Source organism: Haliotis rubra, unplaced genomic scaffold, assembly GCF_003918875.1.
Source record: "Haliotis rubra isolate DU_JTF1 unplaced genomic scaffold, ASM391887v1 Scf2180, whole genome shotgun sequence".
Classification (NCBI taxonomy): Eukaryota; Metazoa; Mollusca; class Gastropoda; order Lepetellida; family Haliotidae; genus Haliotis; species Haliotis rubra.
The window spans coordinates 1-26,811 of NW_025766204.1; the positions used below are offsets into that span (position 1 = coordinate 1).

Consider the following 26,811-nt stretch of genomic DNA (forward strand, 5'->3'; position numbering starts at 1 on the left):
AAGGACGAATTGACTGACATCTCAGCGGATGCAACCCTCAAATCTTGCGAATTCCATATGCCAGTGTCCCAACAGCAAAAGACATTGATCACAGTAGACAATTGTTATATCGTTTACCACTGTCAAAATTGTCAGAATACCAACTTCTTAGTTACTGACAATCATTGTCTGAAATCAAGTTTCAATTGGAACTATTTTGACCGTAGTTTCTGTCCGACTGCCAGATCATTAACCAAATACATTAATGTACACGTTCCAGGAAAACTTTCAACCTTTTCAATGGATTGTCTGGTCCAGACTCGGTGTGTTTACAAACAACATCGTACAGCTCTTATACTGCTGAAAACATATACATACTCATGATATAGTCACAATTATACAATCGATTCCTGATTTTAGCAGAGATTTCTTATGGGTGTGGAAAGGGTTTTGTCGCTTCTATTTAGTACAATGGTTACTCCTATTTAGCGTGTTATTTCAATAATTACTAATATAGGGTTATACTTCGTAATCCGTTGTCAACCATCATACAACCCACACAATTGTTCAACTCACTTAAAACCATACAAGCAGACATTACTTACTTATTTACTTAACCTCTTCGTGTTCTTGGCACATAAGGCCGTTACTAGAGTTTTCCAACGCTGTCTATCCTGGGCCCATTGCTGCACCTGTCAGGTCCACCCTGCGTCCTTTATCTCTGCCTCCACAGATCTTCGAATTCTCCATGTCTCCTTTGACGTCCTCTGTTTCTTTTTCCTGTTGCTGTCCATCGCATAGCAACCCTTGGTATGGAATCTGGGTGCATCCTGCAGACATCACCGCTTCAACGCCATTTTCTCTTGCAGATATTGCTTTCGTGTAATGGTTTGCGAATAATGTCGACTGATGCAAGGGGTTGTCGGCTGGAGACAGTATCATATCAGCAGAGGTTTTGTCAAGAAGTGTTGCCCGTCGTCAGTAGTTCAGTCTCCGTTGAGCTGAAACTCTCAGTCAAATGATGCCAGCTATCATCTACCACAGTAAAGCCGAGGTCCATACTGAAAATATTTGTGAATGCCTCACATACTATTTTGTGCCTTGAGAGTTTTTTGTTTTGTTTGGGGTTGTTGTTTTTAAATAGCCCAATGCTGCCTCTTACGCACATTATTATTTATCTCTTAATTCAAATATATTTTAATTCTATCTTGAAATTTGTTCCTACGATTTCCGTATATTCTCTCCTTATCTTAACACCTATATGTATCTTGCAGGAAGGCCTCCTACATCTCGCCCCAGTACTGGGTGGATATAGCCAATATTAACAGGACAATGGCTGTCTTTCAGGATGAAGTACGCGTAGAAGCGAAGCAGTTCTTCCGTACAGAATCATGCAAGTATGTACAATACAGTAAGAGAAGGGCCGAAATGTTCCTCTTGTCTGAATATCAGCACGCTTGAGTAAGTTAGCCCAGTGAACACGCTCTGATGGATTCAAGTTAATGCTTTCTGACGACAATATCCTGCAATATTTAACATCTATAAAGAGAAGTACAGACGATGTATTCAACACCCGTAAAGTACTGACGATGTATTCAACACCCGTGACCTAGTGACGATTCACACCCGTAAAGTACAGACGATGTATTTAACACGCGTAAAGAAATGGACGATGTATTCAACACCCGTAAAGTACAGACGATGTGTTCAACACCCGTGACGTACTGACGATGTGTTCAACTACCGTGATGTACGTATGTGATATTTAACACCCAAAAAGTACAGACGATGTATTCAAAACCCATGACGTAGTGACGATGTATTTAACACCCGTGAAGTACAGACGATATATTCAACACCCGTAAAGTACAGACGATGTACAGACGATGTAATCAACACCCATGACGTAGTGACGATGGTTTAACACCCGTAAAGTACAGACGATGTATTCAACACCCGTGATGTACGGATGACGTATTCAACACCCATACAGTACAGACACACAAAACACCCGTGACGTAGTTACGATTTATTTATCACCCGTAGAGTAGGGACAATGTATTTAACACCCGTGATGTAGTGACGATGTATTCAACACCCATTAAGAAACAGACGATGTATTCAACACCCGTAAAGTACAGACGACGTGTTCAACACCTGTGACGTACAGAGGATGTGTTCAACACCCGTGATATACTGAAGATTTAATTAAAACCCGTAAATAACGGACAATGTATTCAACACCCGTGAAGTACGGACGATATATTCCATGATGAATTCTGAGGTATTTGGAATCGTAGCGTGTACACAAGAGAAGTACTGGCGAAATATTTTACACCCTTGAAATATTGAGAATGTCTTTACAGGTGATTATTGTGGGATATTAGGAATCGTAGGGTTACACACCACTGTATGTCAGTGAGTGAGTATGGTTTTTCCCCGCTTTTAGCAATATTCCAGCAATATCACGGCAGGGGACACCAGAAATGGGCTTCACACATTGTACCCATGTGGGGAATCGATCCCGGGCCTTCGGCGTGACGAGCAAACGGTTTAACCACTAGGCTACCCCACCGCCTCTCCACTGCAGGTCACACAATGGTAGCACGTGTAATGGAGGAAGGTATTAAACACCCTTTAAAAGCTCATGATTCCACTTACAATTCATTAGTTCTGATGTCAACGCATGGACATAAGTAGTGCCAATAACATCTGATGTCCTCTAACTGTCATGTGATGCCTTCAACAAAACTAGGGGCGGTGGGGTAGCCTAGTGGTTAAAGCGTTCGCTCGTCACACCGAAGACCCGGGTTCGATTGCCCACATGGGTACAATGTGTGAAGCCCATTTTTGGCATCCCCGCCGTGATATTGCTGGAATATTGCTAAAAGCGGCGTAAAACAAAAACTCACTCATTCATTCTACAAAACTAAATCATGACCCATCCTGTTACAGACAAAAAAAAGGATGCGACATCTGCGCGTGCTCAGTTAAAACAACTTACGTGACTGGAGTGTGGATGACCGGATCGGAATACGGGGTGTCCTGGTTTGCAATTGACGGGTGCTGCAAGTGTTTAAACACTTGACGTGGTGATGAACAGAACGATTGCCATGCTACTCATCATTATTCAGAATGTACCTGAAACATTTACCAGAAACACGTTTCATTTCATTACAATTTACGATTTGTTTTTATTTGTTTGATATCGTACACAGGAAAACGTGAAGGCAAAAGCTGCAAGATTTTCTAATGGTTTCACAATGTATCCACCGGGAAAGGGGCATTATTTTCCCTCCATGATCAACCCTGTCTTAGTAATATTATGGTAAATATCCTCATAAGAAAAGTATAATACTTTATAGATAACAACTTATGGATACCACAATAGCTTTCGGTATAGCTTTCGTTATAGCTTTGAAGCTATACCGAAATGTCGCATCATAATAACATAAAGAAGTTATTATCCATTAAGTAATATACTTTTCTTATTATTTATGAACTTCTAAAATGCCAAATAAACAGGTAAATATATCCTCGACCAATTACCGTCATACCTTAGACATTTAGAAAGTGACGTCACCAACGGAATCTGTCTCTTAGCACAGTATATCGATTGCTTCCAGGGAATAGTATTATATGGGCGATGCTTTTGAATCAGGCTCAAAACAGAACGATTTTGGCTAAAGGGGCAAGGGTATTTATACACACAAAGAACTTAATTAAGCACCCCCTATAATTTTGCAATGACAGGTTTTCAACACTTCTATAAAACTTCTCGTGGTGACCACGATGGAAATACAATGCAGTTTTTCCGACCCGTATGATCCTTTGACTCATAAAAAACGACAAAATAATTGGATTTTATGATGACAATTGCTCATTTTTAAAATAAACAATGATTTTCATGCAAAAACATGTCTGTACAAGTAAGGTCCTGGGATGTTTAATGTTGAATTTATTGGTCAAGGGTATTAATAGTTATATCTGAAAAATAAAAATAATGCAAGGGGTTGCAATCTAACTCGAAAACTACTAAGCATATAATACTCAATGAAACACAGATCATAATCAAAACATCAGACCAACTCTGTGATATTTTGCAGAATGTATGTCCTAAAATAGAAAAGCTGTTTAACAAGCTGTCATTAAAATATCTACACAGTTTACATAGAATAAAGAAGTTGTATATCCATAAAAATATTTCTGATTGTCCATAGAAATATCAATATTTTTACGATTTGGGTGTCATAGGTAACTTACAACTATGCCGAAGAGCATTGTCTTGATGAATTTATTAGAGAGATTCAATTTGGGTGAGATTCGATCAAGGAACTGTGAACGGTTGAACAAATAAATGACGTTACCTTAATATTTGTTTGTTCTTTGTGACGATCGTCTGACCACCAGATTCCGTTAGTTGCCTCTAATATGCATGGCATGCTGAAGACCAAACTCGTTAATCAAGATTCACTCACTCACTCACTCACTCACTCACTCACTCACTCACTCACTCACTCACTCACTCACTCACTCACTCACTCACTCACTCACTCACTCACTCACTCACTCACTCACTCACTCACTCACTCACTCACTCACTCATTGAAACAAGGAAGGCATCTTGCAAACTGTGTAATGTGGCCGTGGAACAATGTTGAGATTGGTTTACATTGTTTCCGTTCAGATCGAGTATAAGTTATTATGTGTCGATCTTCATCTTCAAAAGAGTTCAGTGTGAAACCAAAGTTTTTCTTTGTAGGCAACACACCAGCAATGCAGTTGTAACCCAGATTTTAATGTATCTTCACTGACGTTGCCAGAGCAATATGTTACAAGTTATCTGCTTCAGTTGCGTGTTGATTCTCAACCTGACACTAAATAGTTTACATAGGGCTGGTACTCTGTTAATAATGATGCAAACATAGTCAAAATGCATCTACACGAACAGCGGAATATGGGAATCTAAGAATTAATTTACATATCGGATAAGGCCATCCAAATCGCTATTACGTGTTTTCTCGTGTAGTATGTTGTCATCTTTTCTTATAAATTGTGAAACTACCAAAACGTATCCGCTCACACTGGGAAATTTTGTATTGGAATATTTTGGTTCATGGTGAACAAAACATAACGAAAATGTGGCGTTCGTATTCACAACAAATTTCTCCAAGTGATCTGAGTAACATTGACCTAGTGTTAAGCATAGCGGAGTTATACCCCTTATCTTTATACGTGTATGACCGCTCTGTCGTCGGTTGATGTCATTTTTAAGATTGAGCGTATAACGTTATGCATAAGCACACAATCCCATGTCATATATACTTATGTCGTTCAGATATCATACTGTATTTTCTTTGCTCACACTTTTCGTAAAGACGCCAAATTAAAACAATCGTAGCACAGTGCTTTTTCGGTGCAAGATAAATAAGCGGAGAAATTAACGCATAATACACTTTTTTGGAGAACATTTAGCAGTGTCTATTTCTCAAACCGCGGATGTATTTACACTTATATTTATACCAACGGATAGGAAATTTAATATTCTACATTTCTGAGTAATTTTAGAGCCGCACGCAGATCCAGGACCACGCGAGGGCAATTCTCGCACAACGTACACTTTTCAAACCTTATGAAAATGTGCGCCTGAAAAAAAAACCCTCGGTATCCAGGGAATTTTGCGTGAAAGCAACAACAAAGAAATGTGCAAGAATTAACAATTGTATTCAACAATAAACTAAGTTTACAAATCAATACACATTAATACAAGGGTAGCACTGTGGCAGAAGAAAATAGAGTATCATTCAAGTTCAGAGGCTGCATGACACAAGACCAGTGATCAAGGCTACAAGGGCAATGGTGCTAATATGCACCTCTAAGTAACAGTAATCTAGTCTGCAACTATGGTTTGTTGTTCAGAAATACTCCTGCTATAAGGCAGAGGTCTGTAAATAATCGAGTCTGGACCAGACAATCCAGTGATGAACAGTAAGAGCATCGATCTACGTAGTTGGGACACGATGACAGGTGTCAACCAAGTCAGCGAGCCTGACCACCCGATCCCGTTACTCGCCTCTTACGACATGTATGGGTTACTGAAGATCAATTCTAATCCGGATCTTCACGGGGACAACTTGCAACTCAGGTAAGCCAGGGTACATGATGATCACACACAATGTTGGGCTTCTGGGCTTCTGGTAACGCTGGAGGCAATAGCTTGCTCCCCTCCTATATACAAAAATATGTTGCTAGATATTCCCATATCCGTCTGAACACAGCACACCACTGCCCATCACTGTCTCTACAGGTACACTGTACAATAGGTGCAACATTGTTGCACAACGTAAAGCACTGCCTCATTACTACTGGCCGTCACTGTCTCTACAGGTACACTGTACAATAGGTGCAACATTGTTGCACAACGAAAAGCACTGCCTCATAACTACTGGCTGTCACTGACTCTACAGGTACACTGGACAATAGGTGCAACATTGTTGCACAACGTATAACTGCCTTCTATTGACCATATCTTCAAGGTCACCACGCCACTTTGACCACTTTTCAAACTCTCGTTAACGCGATATCTCATGAACTGTTGTACCCTGTCCCTAATGTCTTCAAATTTGACGACAGCCGACATTGGGGGATTACGCAGACACCAGCGATCTACGCAATTGGGATATGATGAATAGTCGCCTCTTACGACAGGCATGGGTTACTGAAGACCAGTTCTAACCCGGATCTTCACGGGGATGAGGACGAGCCTCCTATGTGATGAATGGCTCACTGTCAAGCAAACCTGAAGTAAACCTGAAAGATCTGTTAGTCCATGTGACCTGTCATCTGATAATTAACTTGTCTGTATCGTAAACTATAGATATATATATATATGTGTGTGTGTGTGTGTGTGTGTGTGTGAGAGAGAGTGTGTGTGTGTCTCTGTGTGTCTAAATATGGGCTTTTGGCCCGTGATCTCGATTGTGAATAGTAATGATGTAGCCCTTTCTTTCAAATTGTAAACAGTGTTGTTAGTGTGTATAAACAAACTTGCTTTTGAGTGTGACTTTAATTATGGACGTATCTATGTATAAATTTGGTCTCCCTGCTATAGGGCTGAAATAATACCAATGCGACGTAAAGACGTAACTCACTCACACTCCCTCACTGCCTATTATCATTCTCAACATACCTGTGAGTGATATCGATATTCACTATCTAGCAGGGCAAGACTTGGGTGATGAGCATTGTCACTGTCTGTGGTAAACACGTAATGGTGACCTTGTGACGTAAACCACTGATGCGCACAATCCAGCGAAGCTGCACGTTTAGATAATGTTTGTCGGATATCAGCTTGCAAAATCCAAGAAGGACACAATAAGAGAAGGTATCTTTTATAGTCAGCTGGCCAAGACTAGCTGCATAGAATTCTCAATCTTAATGAGGGAAATCCCCAAACGCACGACTGTACCCGTTGTGTATGATGTGTTCCTTTACCAAGAATATTATTGTTATTACGTTGTAAAGACATGTCATACGTTAACTGACACTGCAGCTCTTTTAAGAGGCATGTGCAAGAAACCGTGAATAATGTTCCGACGTCAGTTTATCTCGGGAAGTCACGAACAATATTCACTATCGGGGTATCTGGGTGGAAGTCCCAGGGAGTATGCGAGTAGCTGAGTATTTTGTTAAGGTAGGAAAGGAATGTGGGGGGTAGGGAGGTAGTGGTATCTGTTTAGCGGAGTACCACGGTAGCATGATAGCGCAATAGTGGAGTAGCGGTACAGCAGTGTAGCCTTGTATCTTGGTAGCAATGTACCAGGGTGGCAGAGTACCCGACCAACAGGCCGAGAATCTTGAGTGAGTGAATGAGTGAAGATTTATAGTCACATCGGCAATATTTCAGCCATATCGTGACTTTAACAAATCACAAATTCATAATAAATGCAATCAAATCATAAAAGAACCTGTCGACGATGGACAGTAAAAAAATAGATTATCACAGACAAAGAATTAAAACTAGCATGTAAATGTAAAATTAAACAAATTTTATGAACAATGCCACATATAAAAACGGGCTAGAGATCACCAGCAACTGAAGGTTAGTCACCATGCTAGGGACCATTGGGACTTACAGTACATTTGATACCTGCATGGACCCTAGTTGGATTTACATCATCCCTTCAGCCACTGGCGATTGTAGGAAATTTAGCCTAATTTTCAAATAACAGAAATTCTACATTTAAAATGTGGTAAGAGCCGAGAATCTTGGTATTGGGTAGGAGAAGCACATGGAGCATGAGCACTGTACTGTAGAAGCAAGTGGGCTAGGGCGTATCTGGATAGTTAAGTGAGTGAGTGAGTGAGTTTAGTTTTACGCCGCACTCAGCAATAGCCCAGCTATATGGCGGCGGTCTGTAAATAATCGAGTCTGGACCAGACAATCCAGTGATCAACAGCATGCGTATCGATCTACGCAATTGGGAACCGATGATATGTGGCAACCAAGCCAGCGAGCCTGACCAGCCGATCCCGTTAGTCGCCTCTTAGGACAAGCATGGGTTACTGAAGGTTCATGGTAAGTACCATGCTGGGTAGTGTAGTGGTAAAAGAGCAGAGTAACTTGGTAACAGAGAGGCGGGGTGTCAGAGTAGTTTAATAAAAAAAAACATTCAATTAATTCTATTTCTTTTTAAAATGTCATACCTAAGTTGGTGTTGTAATGGGTCCCAAACATGATATTGTTCAATTGAATACAGTCTTTCTCTCATTCACATCTGAAATTGGATTTGACTACAAACGTCATGGTAACATTACTGTGCTAGAAACATCCAACAAAACACAAATGTTTTACCAGTATCAGATATATCTTCTACGAATAACAATTTTGCTTCATTTCAGCCACCTTGAAACAAAGGCGTATCATTTATTTTGCCCTGCATTTTGAATATATTCTCTTGACCAGAAAGACCACCTTCATACCTTAGTTTGGTTTGGTTGTTGCTAACGCCGCACTCAGCAATATTCCAGCTACATGGCGGCGGTTACCTGGATTTAAAATAATGATTACATGAATTATTCTTGACAACCAAATGTTGTTCCGAGATGATTGTTCGGATTGTTTACTGAGAGGGGTAGCGTCAAAAATGTTGATTTTTCATCCATTAGGATATCAGATGTTTCTATAAGCAGTTTGGGTCATATTATGGCGACACATCCGGATTCCTTGGAAACAGATACTTGTCTGTTTTATGTAAGGGTTAACATGGACAATACGTTTGGGTTAGATCGTGAGTATTGGACAATGATGATTCTGTGATTGTTTTGCTTGGGAAAGAAAGAAAGAACAAAGTATGGTTGTTCAAAGCTGGTTTGAATCCGGTTTCAATATAACTTCCTCGTTCCAAATATAGTTAGTCTAACACGATGGCCAATCTTGTCTGTTTTATGTAAGGGTTAACATGGACAATACGTTTGGGTTAGATCGTGAGTATTGGACAATGATGATTCTGTGATTGTTTTGCTTGGGAAAGAAAGAAAGAACAAAGTATGGTTGTTCAAAGCTGGTTTGAATCCGGTTTCAATTTAACTTCCTCGTTCCAAATATAGTTAGTCTAACACGATGGCCAATCAAAAGAAAGGCTCAATGTCACATCTTCCTTGTTTGATCCAATAAATACGGATGGTTCCACAAGCAGTCCTTGAGCAGCGCGGTTACACCATTCAGGTAATGTTTCTTCTTTCAATCTACATCTGTCTTGTGCGTGTCTACCCAGCACTTGAGTTGTTTTGAGGCAGTATTATACCCTGTGCTACAATGATTTAACTGTAACACACTGTTCCTGTACATTCAGTCGGGGGTACTTGTACGCTATATTTAGAAGTGTTCTAGATTTAGGCAGAGCGATTGGGTAGCGGGTGAGGTGTAGGGGTAGCTGCTGGGATGGTGGAGTAGCTGGTAGGGTGGTGGGGTTGCTGGTGGGGTGGTGGAGTAGCTGGTAGGGTGGTGAAGTAGATGCTGGGATGGTTGAGTAGATGGTGGGGTGGTGGAGTACCTGGTGGGGCGGTGGAGTAACTGGTAGGGTGGTGGAGTAGATGGTGGGGTGGTGGAGTAGCTGGTGGGGTAGTGGTGTAGATGGTGGGATTGTGGAGTAGCTGGTGGGGGCTGGAGCAGCTGGTGGGGTGGTGAAGTAGCTGGTGGGATGGTGGTGTAGCTGGTAATTTGGTTGAATAGCTGGTGGTGTGGTGGAGTAGCTGATGGGTCGGTGGAGTAGCTGGTTGGGTGGTGGAGTATTTGGTAGGCTGGTGATGTAGCTGGTAGGGTGGTGGGGTAGCTGGTGGGGTTGTGAAATAGCTGAAGGGGTTGTGGAATAGCTGATGGGGTTGTGGATTGGCTGGTGGGGTAGTGGAGTAGATGGTAGGGTTGTGGAGCAGCTGGTGGGGTGGTGGAGTAGCTAGTGGGGTAGTGGAGTAGCGGGCAGGGTAGTGGAGTAGATAACAGAGTGGTGGAGTAGGTGGCAGAGTGGTGGAGTAGCTGGCTACATGTAGGTAGTGGAGTAGCTGGCTGGGCAGAGGAATAACTGGAATGGATCCACAGGGTGAAGGAAGGACACACAGACCACACACAGACACACACATGGATGGATGGAGAATCCCACACAGTGGATGGCCAGAGACATATAACATAGATGACACACAAGGAGGAAGCCCAGACTGCCAAGGAAGGAATGGAGGAAATGGACAAATAAACACATGGAGGAGCCACACTGAAGACCAAATGGACACACATGCCCAGACAAAAATAGAAAAATATGGAGGACCACAGAGACCAACGATAACCCCACAGAGCCAGGCACAGAAAGAATCGAACTGACACACAGAGCCAAGAAATATAAAGATGGATTGATATGAGATGAATTGGATGGATGGCATTGTGAACTGGCAGAAGGTGCATGGAGGAACAGTATGTGCATGGAATGAAAGACAAGGATAAAAGGAGGAAGAAAGGAGGAGCCACACAGGACATGAGAGAGAGGGGAGGAGAGAGAGAGAGAGAGAGGGAAGGAGAGATGGAGGACATGGAGGAAGACGTTAAATAGATTAAAATGAAAATAGTAGATAAATAAGTGGTGAATGTAATGGAGATGGATGGATGGTGGATGGATGTACATGTATATATATATATATAAGTATATATAAGTATGGTATAAGTATATAGTGCAGCAGTGCATATATGGCAGTATAAAGGGTAGTGGTGCATATTACACATACACATGCATACATACATACACACATACATACATACATACATACACACGTACGTACATACATACATACATTACATACACACACATACATACATACATACACACATTCATACATACACACACACACACACATACATACATACATACATACATACATACATACATACATACACACACATACACATACATACACACATCTCATACATACATACATACACACACACACATACATACATACATACATACATAAGATTCCATACATACATACATACACACACACATACATACATACACACACACACATCCATACATACATACATACATACATACATACTCCACACATACATACATACATACATACATACATGTATACATACACATTCATACATACATACATACATACATCCATACATACACACACACATACATACATATTCATCCATGAGAAAGACACACACATGGACACACAGACACAGACACACACACAGACACACACAGACAGGATGACACAGGAACACACAAAAGAGGAAGAAATGAGGAACAGAGCACATGGATATAAGGACAAGGAAGACATAAGGACATAAGGACACGGAAGCCACAGACGGATGACTGACCACACAGAGTCCACATCGGACACATGATTTGAAAGGACATGTCACAGGTTCCACAGGACAGGCAGGACACACGGAGGACTTGGAATCCCACGGAGAGAGACAGAAAAAGAGACACGAATGAAGGGGTTTAAAAGCAATACTATGTTCTGATGGATGGATCCTAGCCAAACACAGACACACAGACCTGACAGAACAGGGACACCACACATGGAATGGGAACACACACACACACAGAGACACAGCACACAGACACACAGACATGGACAGACCACAGACACACATGACAGCCAACGAGACACACACTGGACAGGCATGGACAGAGAAGGAATGAACTGACAGGCACACAAGGACACACACACACACAAAAGTGGAGACACACACTGACACAGGATGGCACGGACACATGACACATGAGACACACACCCAAGGAAAGGAATGGAAGGAAATATGGAAATGAGAGAAGGACACAGACACAGAAAAATGGAACATGAAAGGAGGAAAGGAATGGAGCAGTGGAGAACACACACACAGATGTCTTGTGGAGGTGGATGGACAGAGGGATAAATAAGGACACACAGTGGATGAAAGGATTTACAGTTAAGGAACACAGGAAGGAAAGAGGAATGAAAGATGAAATAGGTGGAAAGAGTTAAGGAAAGAAATGGTGGGGAATGGAATGGTGGAATGGACGATGGTGGACAGCTTTATAATGGTATAGATGAAGGAAGGAAGGTTAATGGTGGTGGAAGGAAGGAATGGAAAGGAGGGTGGATGGATGGAAGCCAGTGGTGGAATTGAGTATAAATTTTATCCACGTCGACACACAACCATAAGTGTTATATCCTCATAAGTGCTGCTTTTAGCCTGTCAGCAGTTAATGTCAAATGGAGGCGGTGGGTAGCCTAGTGGTTAAAGCATTAGCTCGTCACGACTAAAACCCGGGTTCGATTCCCACAAGACGCATAATGTGAAGAAGCCCATTCCCGGTGACTTCGCCGATAATAAGGAAGATTATTAAAAGCGCGGCGAAACCAAACTCACCTACTAATGTCAAAAATTGTGATGAACCACAAGAGACGTCTTCCATATCGTAAATTGGATTTTGCTATTGTACTGGTACAATTTTCGCCCTGTCCTGGGCAATACCGGTGAGTGAGTTGAGTTTACCGCACTCCAGCAATATTCCAGCTATATGGCGGCGGTGTCTTAATATCGACTGATCCACAGTACCCTGTGCTGGGAGACCGCCTTCCGTGGTGTAGTAGTTAGAACGTCCGCCCGGAGAGCGGAAGGTCGCGGGTTCGCTGGATCCCACCGGCCATGCCACCAAAAAGACGTTAAAATATGCCATTGTTGGCCTTTATTGGCGCTCGGCATTAATGGGTACAACAAAGGGACCGGTCGGCTCCGGAGTCGGTATAATGTAGCTGGAGTGGGAATTTGGCCCATTGCTTCACTGCGGCATGGTATCTCGGTGATTTAGTTAGACTATAAAACCAGCTTCAGTCTTGGCTAGTACAAGTAGCCGCACATACCCATACAGACGCATGCACGTCGTCATATGAGCCAAATATTCTCAAGCACGACGTAAAACCCAATTTCACCTCACCTCACCCAAGTGTATGAGATGTGTCGTCATACCTTAATGGTTTGATAGTAGCTCACAATACGAGTTCCACGACTGTCTAGTCAAGACTCTTTTATATAGCTTTGACATAGCTGTACATTAAATATCAAAAATAAACTGACGTTTTGATAACTTTGTATTTTTGTCAAATCCGATTATTTGTTGTATAGGTTTTATGTATATTCACAAGCCAGTCCGCTAAGATCCCATGTGATGAATCACTATATTATTTCCTCCTCAGAACACAATTACGAGCCATCAAGGAACCAACTTTAAGAGAACGTTTCCTGGTGGCTACTCCGGTATCCGAGGAACAGACAGCTTTCGAGAAGCTTGATCGTCCTTCAACCCCAGTGACGTCATTTCCTAATGTGACCCTGAGCAGCGTGTCCCAGCAGTGTTCAGCTCTTCTCCCTCACCTTCTGTGCCGATTAACCCAGCGGAGGAAATAGAACATAACGCCTGTTGCACAACAACGAGTATATGAGACTTAATACTTGAATCCCAGTAAACTGAATTTTATGCATATGATTGAGTATATAAATCAGAAACAATATTTTAATAATAATAATAATTCATTTATATAGCGCCTCGTATTCATCTGACCAGTTTGCTGTAATCAGAATCTGATTATTATTTCCCCGAATAACCCAAACTTCTGTGGGGACACTAGAAGGTTAATAGTCACATGACTTATCTCATCCGGTACCCATTTTCTGCTGGGTGAACAGAGGCAATTTTGAACAAACTTAACTTGCCTAACGTGGGACCATATTTATCCTGTGTCGATCGTTGTTGGGCAGGACTGAACTCCTACAAACTCTCAGGAGTCAAGCTGCCAAACACGGTCACCCATCCAAAGACTCTCCGCGATCAACGAGTGCTTATAGTCCGTTTGGCTCAAAAAAGCGGACCGATGAATTATGATCTCCATCGAAACTGATAAACATGTAATACTCAATGAAACGCTTATCATAATAAAACATTAGACCAACTTCTGTGAGTTTTAGCAGACTTATGTCCTAAAAATCAAAAAGTTGTTTAACAAACAATCATAAAAGTATTTACACAGTTCACTATTTGGTACGATGGAGGAATGCAGAGAGAGGCACAGCCAGGTGTGCGAGAAAGGATGGATACGGTACAGCTCAGGTAAATGAATCAATAGCTTCTTCGGCACTTGTGCAGGTGCTTCGCGTACACCTGGTTGTTCCAGTCTTTGCACTCCTCCTCGTAACAAATAGTGAACTGTGTCAAAATGTTAATGATAGTTTGTTAAACGACTTTTATTTTCAGGACATAAATTCTGCGTTTTACTGAGTATAACATGTTTATCAGTTTTCGAGTTAGATTGCAATTCATATGTCCGCTTTGAGCCAAACGGACTATAACTTCAACTGATTTGTGACCTGATCTCTATGCATAGGACCACACACCACCATATTTCGCTCAACTGACTCCAAAAAGTCAAACACATGATATTTCATGGAAAATTGTTAAGAGATAGACGATTGAATAGAACACACATACACACTAAATGTGTAACGCTCAGTCGAAACATCGACGTACCCCATTCATGTAAGAATGACTGGATTTCTCAACAAGACAAAGCCTTAAGATACAAACTGTACATTGTACCTTGGGTTGTATAAGTGTAGGTATAAGTGGTAAAGTAGGAAAATCTATTACCTAACACGTTTATGTTTAGGATACTGAGTCCACGTTGGCCATCGAGAATCTCTACAAATTGTTGGAAGAATAATTCACCGTTCAATAGAGAAGTCGTGCTTGTTTCAGATTGATGGGAATGAAGATAGGGTGAATGTGGTTTGATGAATTGATATTGCTTTCAGCGTTATTCTATTAAGGAAATCGAACCCGGTCCTGCATTCTGGCTAACGAACATTTTAAACACGAGGTTAAACTCCTCTGACTATGAAGGACAAATTGACTGACATCTCAGGATGCAACCTCAAATCTTGCGAATTCCATATGCCACCAATTGTCAAAATTATCATAATACCATCCTTAGTTACTGCCAATCATCGTCTGAAAACAAGTTTCAATTTGAACTATTTTGACTCTAGTTTCTGTCCGACTGCCAGATCATTAACCAAATACATTAATGTACATGTTCCAGGAAAACTTTCAACCTTTTCAATGGATTGTCTGGTCCAGACTCGGTGTGCTTACAAACAACATCGTACAGCTCTTATACTGCTGAAAAACATATATATACTCATGATATAGTCACAATTGTAAAATCGATTCTGATTTTAGCAGAGATTTCGTATGGATGTGGAAAGGGTTTTGTCGCTTTTATTTAGTACAATGGTTACTCCTATTTAGCGTGTTATTTCTAATAATTACATATATAGGGTTATACTTCGTAATACGTTGTCAACCATCATACAACCCACACAATTGTTGAACTCACTTAAAACCATACAAGCAGACATTACTTACTTATTTACTTAATCCTCTTCGTGCTCTTGGCACATAAGGCCGTTACTAGAGTTTTCCAACGCTGTCTATCCTGGGCCCATTGCTGCACCTGTCAGGTCCAACCTGCGTCCTTCATCTCTGCCTCCACAGATCTTCGAATTCTCCATGTCTCCTTTGGACGTCCTCTGTTTCTTTTCCTGTTGCTGTCCGTCACATAGCAACCTTGGTATGGAATCTGGGTGCATCTTGCAGATATTGCTTTCGTGGTTTGCGATCATGTCGACTGATGCAAGGGGGTTTAGGCTGGAGACAGTATCATATCAGTAGGTGTTTTGTCAAGAAGCGTTGCCCGTCGTCAGTAGTCCAGTCTCCGTTGAGCTGAAACTCTCCGTCAAATGACGCCATCTATCATCTCCCACAGTGATAATATGAAAGCCGAGGTCCATACTGAAAATATTTTTGGATGCCTCACATTTCGGTTTGTGAAAGAGTATATTTCTTGAATGAGCACTGAAACATACTATTTTGTGCCTTGAGAGCTTTTTGTTTTGTTTGGGGTTGTTGTTTTTAAATAGCCCAATGCTGCCTCTTACGCACATTATTATTTATCTCTAAATTCAAATATATTTTAATTCTATCTTGAAATTTGTTCCTACGATTTTCGTATATTCTCTCCTTATCTTAACACCTATGTGTATCTTGTAGGAGGCCTCCTACATCCTCGCCCCAGTACTGGGTGGATATAGGCAATATTAACAGGACAATGGCTGTCTTTGAGGATGAAGTAGGCGTAGAAGCGAAGCAGTTCTTCCGTACAGAATCATGCAAGTATGTACAATACAGTAAGAGAAGGCCAAATTGTTCCTCTTGTCTGAATATCAGCACGCTTGAGTAAGTTAGCCCAGTGAACACGCTCTGATGGATTCAGGTTAATGCTTCGTGAAGACAATATCCTCCAATATTTAACATCTATAAAGGGAAGTACAGACGATGTATTCAACACCCGTAACGTACTGACGATGTATTTAACACCCGTGACGTACGGACTATGTATTCAACAACCGTGACGTAGTGACGATGTATTCAACACCCGTAAAGTACTGACGATGTATTCAACACCTGTGATGTACAGACTACGTATTCAACACCCGTGACGATGTATTCAACACCCGTTAAGTACAGACGATGTATTTAACACGCGTAAAGAAATGGACGATGTATTCAACACCCGTAAAGTACAGACGATGTGTTCAACACCTGTGACGTACTGACGATGTGTTCAACTACCGTGATGTACGTATGGGATATTTAACACCCAAAAAGTACAGACGATGTATTCAAAACCCATGACGTAGTGACGATGTATTCAACACCCGTAAAGTACAGACGATGTATTCAACACCAATGACGTAGTGACGATGTTTTTAACACCCGTAAAGTACAGACGATGTATTCAACACCCGTGATGTACGGATGACGTATTCAACACCCATACAGTACAGACGAAAAAACACCCGTGACGTAGTGACGATTTATTTATCACCCGTAAAGTAGGGACAATGTATTTAACACCCGTGATGTAGTGACGATGTATTCAACACCCATTAAGAAACAGACGATGTATTCAACACCCGTAAAGTACAGACGACGTGTTCAACACCTGTGACGTACAGAGGATGTATTCAACAACCGTGAAATACTGAAGATTTTATTAAAACCCGTAAATAACGGACGATGTATTCAACACCCGTGAAGAACGGACGATATATTCCATGATGAATTCTAGGTATTTGGAATCGTAGCGTGTACACAAGAGAAGTACTGGCGAAATATTTTACACCCTTGAAATATTGAGAATGTCTTTACAGGTGATTATTGTGGGATATTAGGAATCGTAGGGTTACACACCACTGTATGTCAGTGAGTGAGTATGGTTTTACCCCGCTTTTAGCAATATTCCAGCAATATCACGGCAGGGGACACCAGAAATGGGCTTCACACATTGTACCCATGTGGGAATCGATCCTGGCCTTCGGCGTGACGAGCAAACGGTTTAACCACTAGGCTACACCACCGCCTCTCCACTGCAGGTCACACAATGGTAGCACGTGTAATGGAGGAAATTAAGGTATTAAACACCCTTTAAAAGCTCATGATTCCACTTACAATTCATTAGTTCTGATGTCAACGCAAGGACATAAGTAGTGCCAGTAACATCTGATGTCCTCTAACTGTCATGTGATGCCTTCAACAAAACTAGAGGCGGTGGGGTAGCCTAGTGGTTAAAGCGTTCGCTCGTCACACCGAAGACCCGGGTTCGATTGCCCACATGGGTACAATGTGTGAAGCCCATTTTTGGTATCCCCGCCGTGATATTGCTGGAATATTGCTAAAAGCGGCGTAAAACAAAAACTCACTCACTCATTCTACAAAACTAAATCACGACCCATCCATGTTACAGACAAGCAAATGGATGCGACATCTGCGTGTGCTCAGTAAAAACAACTTACGTGACTGGAGTGTGGATGACCGGATCGGAATACGGGGTGTCCTGGTTCGCAATTGACGGGTGCTGCAAGTGTTTAAACACTTGACGTGGTGATGAACAGAACGATTGCCATGCTACTCATCATTACTCAGAATGTACCTGAAACATTTACCAGAAACCATTTACCATTTCATTTCATTACAATCTACGATTTGTTTTATTTGTTTGATATCGTACACAGGAAACATCACGATAAAAGCATCAAGATTTTCTAATGGTTTCACAAATGTATCCACCGTGAAAGGGCATTATTTTCCCCTCCATGATCAACCCTGCCTTAGTAATATTATGGTAAATATCCTCATAAGAAAAGTATAATACTTTTATAGATAACAACTTATGGATATAACAATAGCTTTCGGTATAGCTTTCGTTATAGCTTTGAAGCTATACCGAAATGTCGCATCATAATAACATAAAGACGTTATTATCCATAAAGTAATATACTTTTCTTATTATTTATGAACTTCTAAAATGCCAATTAAACAGGTAAATATCCTCGACCAATTACCGTCATACCTTAGACATTTAGAAAGTGACGTCACCAACGAAATCTGTCTCTTAGCACAGTATATCGATTGCTTCAGGGAATAGTGTTATATGGGCGTTGGTCTGGTGTCGATGCTTTTGAATCAGGCTCAAAACGGAACGATTTTGGCTAAAGGGGCAAGGGTATTTATACACACAAAGAACTTAATTAAGCACCCCTATAATTTTGCAATGACAGGTTTTCAACACTTATATAAAACTTCGTGGTGACCACGATGGAAATACGATGCAGTTTTTCCGACCTGTATGATCCTTTGACTCATAAAAACGACAAAATAATTGATTTTATGATGATACTTGCTCATTTTAAAATAAACAATGATTTTCATGCAAAACATGTCTGTAGAGGTAAGGTCCTGGGATGTTTAATGTTGAATTTATTGGTCAAGGGTATTAATAATTATATCTGAAAAATATAAATAATGTAAGGGCTGCAATCTAACTCGAAAACTACTAAGCATATAATACTCAATGAAACACAGATCATAATCAAAACAACAGACCAACTCTGTGATATTTTTGCAGAATTTATGTCCTAAAAATAGAAAAAGTTGTTTAACAAGCTGTCATTAAAATAAGTACACAGTTTACATAGAATAAAGAAGTTGTATATCCATAAAAAATATTTCTGATTGTCCATAGAAATATCAATATTTTACGATTTGGGTGTCATAGGTAACTTTACAACTATGCCGAAGAGCATTGTCTTGATGAATTTATTAGAGAGATTCAATTTGGGTGAGATTCGATCAAGGAACTGTGAACAGTTGAACAAATAAATGACGTTACGTTAATATTTGTTTGTTCTTTGTGACGATCGTCTGACCACCAGATTCTGTTAGTTGCCTCTAATATGCATGGCATGCTGAAGACCAAAGTCGTTAATCAAGACTCACACACTCACATTCACTCACTCACTCACTCACTCACTCACTCACTCACTCACTCACTCACTCACTCACTCACTCACTCACTCACTCACTCACTCACTCACTCACTCACTCACTCATTGAAACAAGGAAGGCCTCTTGCAAACTGTGTAATATGGCCGTGGAACAATGTTGAGATTGGTTTACATTGTTTCCGTTCAGATCGAGTATAAGTTATTATGTGTCGATCTTCATCTTCAAAAGAGTTCAGTGTGAAACCAAAGTTTTCCTTTGTAGGCAACACACCAGCAATGCAGTTGTAACACAGATTTAAATGTATCTTCACTGACGTTGCCAGAGCAATATGTTACAAGTTATCTGCTTGAGATGCGTGTTGATTCTCAACCTGACACTAAATAGTTTACATAGGGCTGGTACTCTGTTAATAATGATGCAAACATAGTCAAAATGCATCTACACGAACAGGAGAATATGGGAATCTAAGAATTAATTTACATATCGGATAAGGCCATCCAAATCGCTATTACGTGTTTTCTCGTGTAGTATGTTGTCATCTTTTCTTATAAATTGTGAAACTACCAAAACGTATCCGCTCACACTGGGAAATTTTGTATTGGAATATTTTGGTTCATGGTGAACAAAACATAACGAAAATGTGGCATTCGTATTCACAACAAATTCTCTCCAAGTGATCTGAGTTACATTGACCTAGTTTAAGCATAGCGGAGTTATGCCCCCTTATCTTTATACGTGTATGACCGCTCTGTCGTCGGTTGATGTCATTTTTAAGATTGAGCGTATAACGTTATGCATAAGCACACAATCCCATGTCATATATACTTATGTCGTTCAGATGTGTATAAACAAACTTGCTTTTGAGTGTGACTTTAATTATGGACGTATCTATGTGTAAATTTGGTCTCCCTGCTATAGGGCTGAAATAATACCAATGCGACGTAAAGACGTAACTCACTCACACTCCCTCACTGCCTATTATCATTCTCAACATACCTGTGGAGTGATATCGATATTCACTCATCTAGCAGGGCAAGACTTGGGTGATGAGCATTGTCACTGTCTGTGGTAACTACGTAATGGTGACCTTGTGACGTAAACCACTGATGCGCACAATCCAGCGAAGCTGCACATTTAGATACTGTTTGTCGGATATCAGCTTGCAAAATCCACGAAGGACACAATAAGAGAAGGTATCTTTTATAGTCAGCTTGCCAAGACTAGCTGCATAGAATGCTCAATCTTAATGAGGGAAATCCCCAAACGCACGACTGTACCCGTTGTGTATGATGTGTTCCTTTACCAAGAATATTATTGTTATTACGTTGTAAAGACATGTCATACGTTAACTGACAATGCAGCTCTTTAAGAGGCATGTGTGAAGAAACCGTGAATAATGTTCCGACGTCAGTTTATCTCGGGAAGTCACGAACAATATTCACTATCGGGGTATCTGGGTGGAAGTCCCAGGAGTATGCGAGTAGCTGAGCATTTTGTTAAGGTAGGAAAGGAATGTGGGGTAGGGTGGCAGTGGTATCTGTTTAGTGGAGTACCACGGTAGCATGATAGCGCAATAGTGGAGTAGCGGTACAGCAGTGTAGCCTTGTATCTTGGGAGCAATGTACCAGGGTGGCAGAGTACCCGACCAACAGGCCGAGAATCTTGAGTGAGTGAATGAGTGAAGATTTATAGTCACATCGGCAATATTTCAGCCATATCGTGACTTTAACAAATCACAAATTCATAATAAATGCAATCAAATCATAAAAAGAACCTGTCGACGATGGACAGTAAAAAATAGATTATCACAGACAAAGAATTAAAACTAGCATGTAATTGTAAAATTAAACACATTTTATGAACAATGCAACATATAAAAACGGGCTAGAGATCACCAGCAACTGAAGGTTAGTCACCATGCTAGGGACCATTGGGACTTACAGTACATTTGATACCTGCATGGACCCTAGTTGGATTTACATCATCCCTTCAGCCACTGGCGATTGTAGGAAATTTAGCCTAATTTTCAAATAACAGAAATTCTACATTTAAAATGTGGTAAGTGCCGAGAATCTTGGTATTGCAGGAGAAGCACATGGAGCATGAGCACTGTACTGTAGAAGCAAGTGGGCTAGGGCGCATCTGGATAGTTAAGGAGTGAGTGAGTGAGTTTAGTTTTACGCCGCACTCAGCAATAGCCCAGCTTATATGGCGGCGGTCTGTAAATAATCGAGTCTACGCAATTGGGACCAGACAATCCAGTGATCAACAGCATGCGTATCGATCTACGCAATTGGGAACCGATGATATGTGGCAACCAAGCCAGCGAGCCTGACCAGCCGATCCCGTTAGGAGGAGGAGGAAAACGCCCCAGTGGTGGAGGAAGGTGGAGGAAGAGTGGTGGAGGAAGAAGGAGGAAATAGTGGAGGAAGGACACAGACACATGCATGGCCCAGGCCACAGCCACATGGCCAAGGAGGACCACAGGCACAGGAAAAAAAAGGAGGGCACAGAGTGGCCGGCCACAGGAGGCACAGGAATGGAACGGATAAAGGAGTGGATGGAATGGAAGTGGAAAGAGTGGTGGAGGAAAGGAACGGAAGGAAATGGAAGGAAGTGGATGGAGGAAGGAAGGAATGGACAAGGAATGGATTGTGGATGGATATGGATGGTGGTGGAAATGGATGGAGGGGAATGGAACTGGAGGAATGGTGGAATGAGGGAAGGAATGGAGTGGATAAGGAATGGTGGAAGGAATGGGTGGCAGGAGGAAATGGAAGGTGGAAAGGATGGTGGAGGATATGGAATGGAATGGAAGATGGAATGGAAGGAGTGGAGGGAATCGAAGGGACAAGGTGGATAACGACGGACAAGGAGGGAACTGGTGGACGGAGATGGAAGGAAATGAAAGATAACGGATGGAATGGAAATGGGGAGGCATAAGGAGTGGAGCGGAAGGAGGATGGAACCGTGGAGGATATGGAACGAGCCAATGGAATGGAATGGAATGGAAAACCGTGGAAGGAACGGAGGGTGGATGGATGGACCGGAAATGGTGGATCCCAGGAAGGAAATGGAAGATGGAACCACAGGACGAGGAATCCGAGAACGACAGCCGGATCGAACAGGACCGAGTGGACCAACGGAGGACAGGAACACAATGGAGGAATGGAGGACCGGAAGGAATGAAACCAGGACACATGGATGGATAACCGTGGACGGAGGAAGGAACAGTGAATGGAAAATGGATGGACCGGACATGAACCAGGAGGAAATGGAAGAAGGAAACATGGAAGGACCAATATGGATGATGGACGAAGGACGAGATGGAGGACCAACAGGTGGAAGGAAAACAAGGAGGAAGAAGGAGGACGATGGGAGGGAAGGAAATGGAGGATAAGGAACCGGAGGAAGGAATGGAGGAAATGGGTGGAAAGGAGGAATGGAACCAGAGGAAGGAAGGAGGAAGGGTGGAGGACCAACTGGAGGACAAGAACCGACAGGAACGGAATGGACATGGAATGGAAGGAACGGAGGAATGGAAGGAAATGAGGAACGGAATGGAGGACGAGTGGAATGGAAATGGAGGAATGGAAAGGATGGCAACGGAGGACATGGTGGTGGAGGAAGGATAGGAATAGTGGAATGGATGAATGAATGGCTGAAGAAATGGAGGGTATGGAGGAAATAAGGAGGGTGGAGTGGATGGAGTGGAAGGAGGAAGGAAAAAAAGGATGGAAGGAACATGAACGGAAACGGGATGACAACTGGAAGGAAGGAAGGAACAGGGTGGAAGGAAGGATGGAAGGAGGATGGAGGGGTGGATGGACATAGGTGAATGGAATGAGCCCATGAGAATCGAATAGTGGAAAGGATGGCCGGAATGCCACGGTGGAGGAATAGTCGTGGAGGAAGGAACGGATGGAGAGGAACGACACAGGAAAGAACATGTGGAGGACAATCAACCGGATGGAGGATCCCACGGAATGGAAAGGATCCGAAGGAATGAGTGGCCAGAAGGAAATAAGGAGATGGACACGAAGGACAGCCGAGGATGGAAGGAATGGAGGAAGGAAGGACTGGAAGGATGGAAGGAACAATGGCCATGGGCCATGAAGGAAGTGGCACAGTGGTGGAGAATGGAGTGGATGGAGGAAGGAAACGGAAGGTGGAGGACAGGAAGGAAGGAGGAAGGAATATGAAGGAATGAGAGGAATGGGACAGAATGGAGGATGGACAGGGGAAGGAGTGGAGGAAGGAGTGAAGGACAGGAAGGAGCTGGTGGAGGAAGATAAGGAATGGAGTGGAATGGAAGGATGGAAGGAAAGGGATGGAGGGATGGAGGAATGGATGGTGGAATGAAGGAGTAGCCTTACAACAAGCATGTGTTACTGAAGACCAGCCCTAATCCGGATCTTCACGGGTAGGGTTAAAGAAATAACTGGCTTGAACCTAGTATTGCAGTGAGTACACAAACAACCATTGAAGTGAGAACTTCTTTCATTTGTCCATAACTAAATATTTTCATGATGACATGTAACATGTATTTACAGTTTTTCGCTCATATATTTCCTAAAGGCCAACGGGTGTCCTTATTCTACCTAAATCCGGTTTCAGAATAATGTAGACATGCATTCTTAGTAACCAAATATCAATTCGTGAAAATATTGAATCGCATGAACAGCAGAGTGACGTCATAGATGTGATTCAATATATCACGATGAGTATTCAACACTGGATTCTGTTATAGTTGATTGTCTAGCTGAACAATGTGTGGGTGTGTGTTGTTGTTGGTGAGTGAGTGAGTGAGTTTAGTTTTACGCCGCACTCAGCAATAGTCCAGCTATATGGCGGCTGTCTGTAAATAATCGAGTCTTGTCCAATCAAGTGATCAACAGCATGAGCATCGATCTGCGCAATTGGGAACCGATGCCATGTGTCAACCAAGTCAGTGAGCCTGACCACCCGATCCCGTTAGTCGCCTCTTACGACAAGCATGGGTTACTGAAGATCAATATTCTATCCCGGACCTTCACGGGTTTCGTGTTGGTGGGTATGTAGGTGTTGGCGGTGTTGATGGGTCTGGGTGTCACCTTTAAAATATCCGGCATTTCTTTGAGGGATTAAAGCATTGATACAACTTGTACATTGTGATTTTCCATCAAACACAAGAGTAGATATTCAAAGACTTCCGTCAATAGCTGTGTACTTACATTGATATAAATGCACAAATGTTCATCGCCTGATATATATTCAAGTATCGGTTGTTGGGTAGCCTGGTGGTTAAAGCGTTCGCTCGTTACACCAAAGACCCGGGTTCGATGCCCCAAATGGATACAATGTGTGAAGTACATTTCTGGTGTCCCTTGAGGGGATACTGCTGGAATATTGCTAAAAGCGGTATAAAACAATACTGTGTCATTATTCAAGTATCAAAATATATTTTGCATTGGAAAATATTTAACTTTATTGAAATCTGCAAGAAGACGCAAGGCGTGGAGTAACAGTGTTACGAATCGGTGCACTTCCAATGTATAAAAATACCGGTAGATTTGATGGCACCAACGACTTTGTAATATATGTAATGATAACTCTGTAGAACTCAGTAGACTTTCCTTTCTATTTGAATGTAAAGTTTGTCATGATTTGCGCTCAAGCATTTTAAAACATTACTATATTACTTTGATCGGCAATATTTTTAACACATTATCATGTACCAATTTTTCAATTAGTAGTATATACAATGGGGGTTCTGGACCACTTTCAACCAAAGCCTCTGCAAAGCCTTATTTCACAAGTAAGGCTTTGGTCGGGCCCTTAGCTCTTGCTACCATTACCCCTACTATGAAAAAGTTTGGGGGACCTCCTAGCCGCACCGGGGTATGGCTGGAGTGTGTTGGTATCCTGAGGTTGCACCATCCAATACTGGGCTGCGTCTAACGTGCCGCTATGGCACTATGCCATGTTTACCTCGATGAAACAGTTTAATGTGAATCGCCTATGATCTCTTTGGTGTTTGTAATAAAGGCTTGCCGGGCTTTTTTCACCCCTTGTTCTATGTACTTTTTTTTCTCGTCCTCGCTGATAGTAGACTTACGAGACTTGGATCGAATCTCTTGTTTCATTTTGTTATATTTTGTGAGTTCAGAGAGTATTGAACTAAACTCATCCTCTGAGATCTTACTGTCAGTAAGTGCCGTGGAAATACGCTCACTTACTGTGTTCAGTTTTGCTTCGGCCAGAACCCTGATCTCGTCGTGTTTCAATGCCTTACGATGCAGTCTGCGTGATGCCAACTTAAGCGCCAACCCTAACACCCCTGCCACCCCAGCTGTTATTTCGATACCTAGTACTATAGGTGCAGCCACGATGGTAGCTAACAACCCAACACCTGCCGCTCCTAGCCCCATGCTGGTTGCCATAAGGGCAGTGTCAGCCCCGTCCACGATATTGAAAGCTCTATGGTACTTTTTACATAGTGCTTTCCGCGTGTCGCGGTCTTGTTCTAGTTGGCGTTTCACATCACATAACTGCCTCAAGCGGAACCCATCTATGGTTTCCAGTGTCTTCGCTACTTCCTCTACGACTGGGTACAGACCCATCCTATAATATATATTACAAAAGATATTTTAATTGAGTTTCAGTTAACCTTCGGCTAATGTACTTAAAGCTGATATAACTTAGATTAGTGTGCACGTAAAAAAACGGGGTCTTAACTCTACTTCCATTAAAGAGACGAACTCCATCAAGGCTTGCTACAGGTCTGTTTCCCGATACCTTAGTAATACGGCAACGTTTGCTATTACACCTGGCTTCCCAATTTATGACCATATCAGCCATAATGTCAATATACTCCCCAGGCGACGGGTTATCTCCG

At 41.9% G+C, this 26,811-nt stretch overlaps 1 protein-coding gene across 1 annotated transcript; it reads right to left on the reverse strand.

Annotated features, from left to right (window-relative positions):
* Window positions 1–9,873: 9,873 nt before the first annotated feature.
* Window positions 9,874–16,177, reverse strand: LOC124277121 (E3 ubiquitin-protein ligase Hakai-like). The gene is made up of 2 exons (XM_046712778.1): window positions 16,042–16,177; window positions 9,874–10,559 (listed from the first exon to the last, which is right to left on the reverse strand). Exons 1-2 carry the CDS (start codon window positions 16,175–16,177, stop codon window positions 9,874–9,876), a joined length of 822 nt encoding a protein of 273 aa, XP_046568734.1.
* Between the last annotated feature and the right edge of the window lie 10,634 nt (window positions 16,178–26,811).

Bases quoted from the DNA above. Each gene is read 5' to 3' on its own strand.
- LOC124277121 (XM_046712778.1), bottom strand. From the start codon at position 16,177: ATGCACCCAGATTCCATACCAAGGTTGCTATGTGACGGACAGCAACAG. The intron at 10,560-16,041 runs GTGCAGCAATGG...GATCCATTCCAG, and splicing joins ACGCAGGTTGGACCTGACAG to TTATTCCTCTGCCCAGCCAG.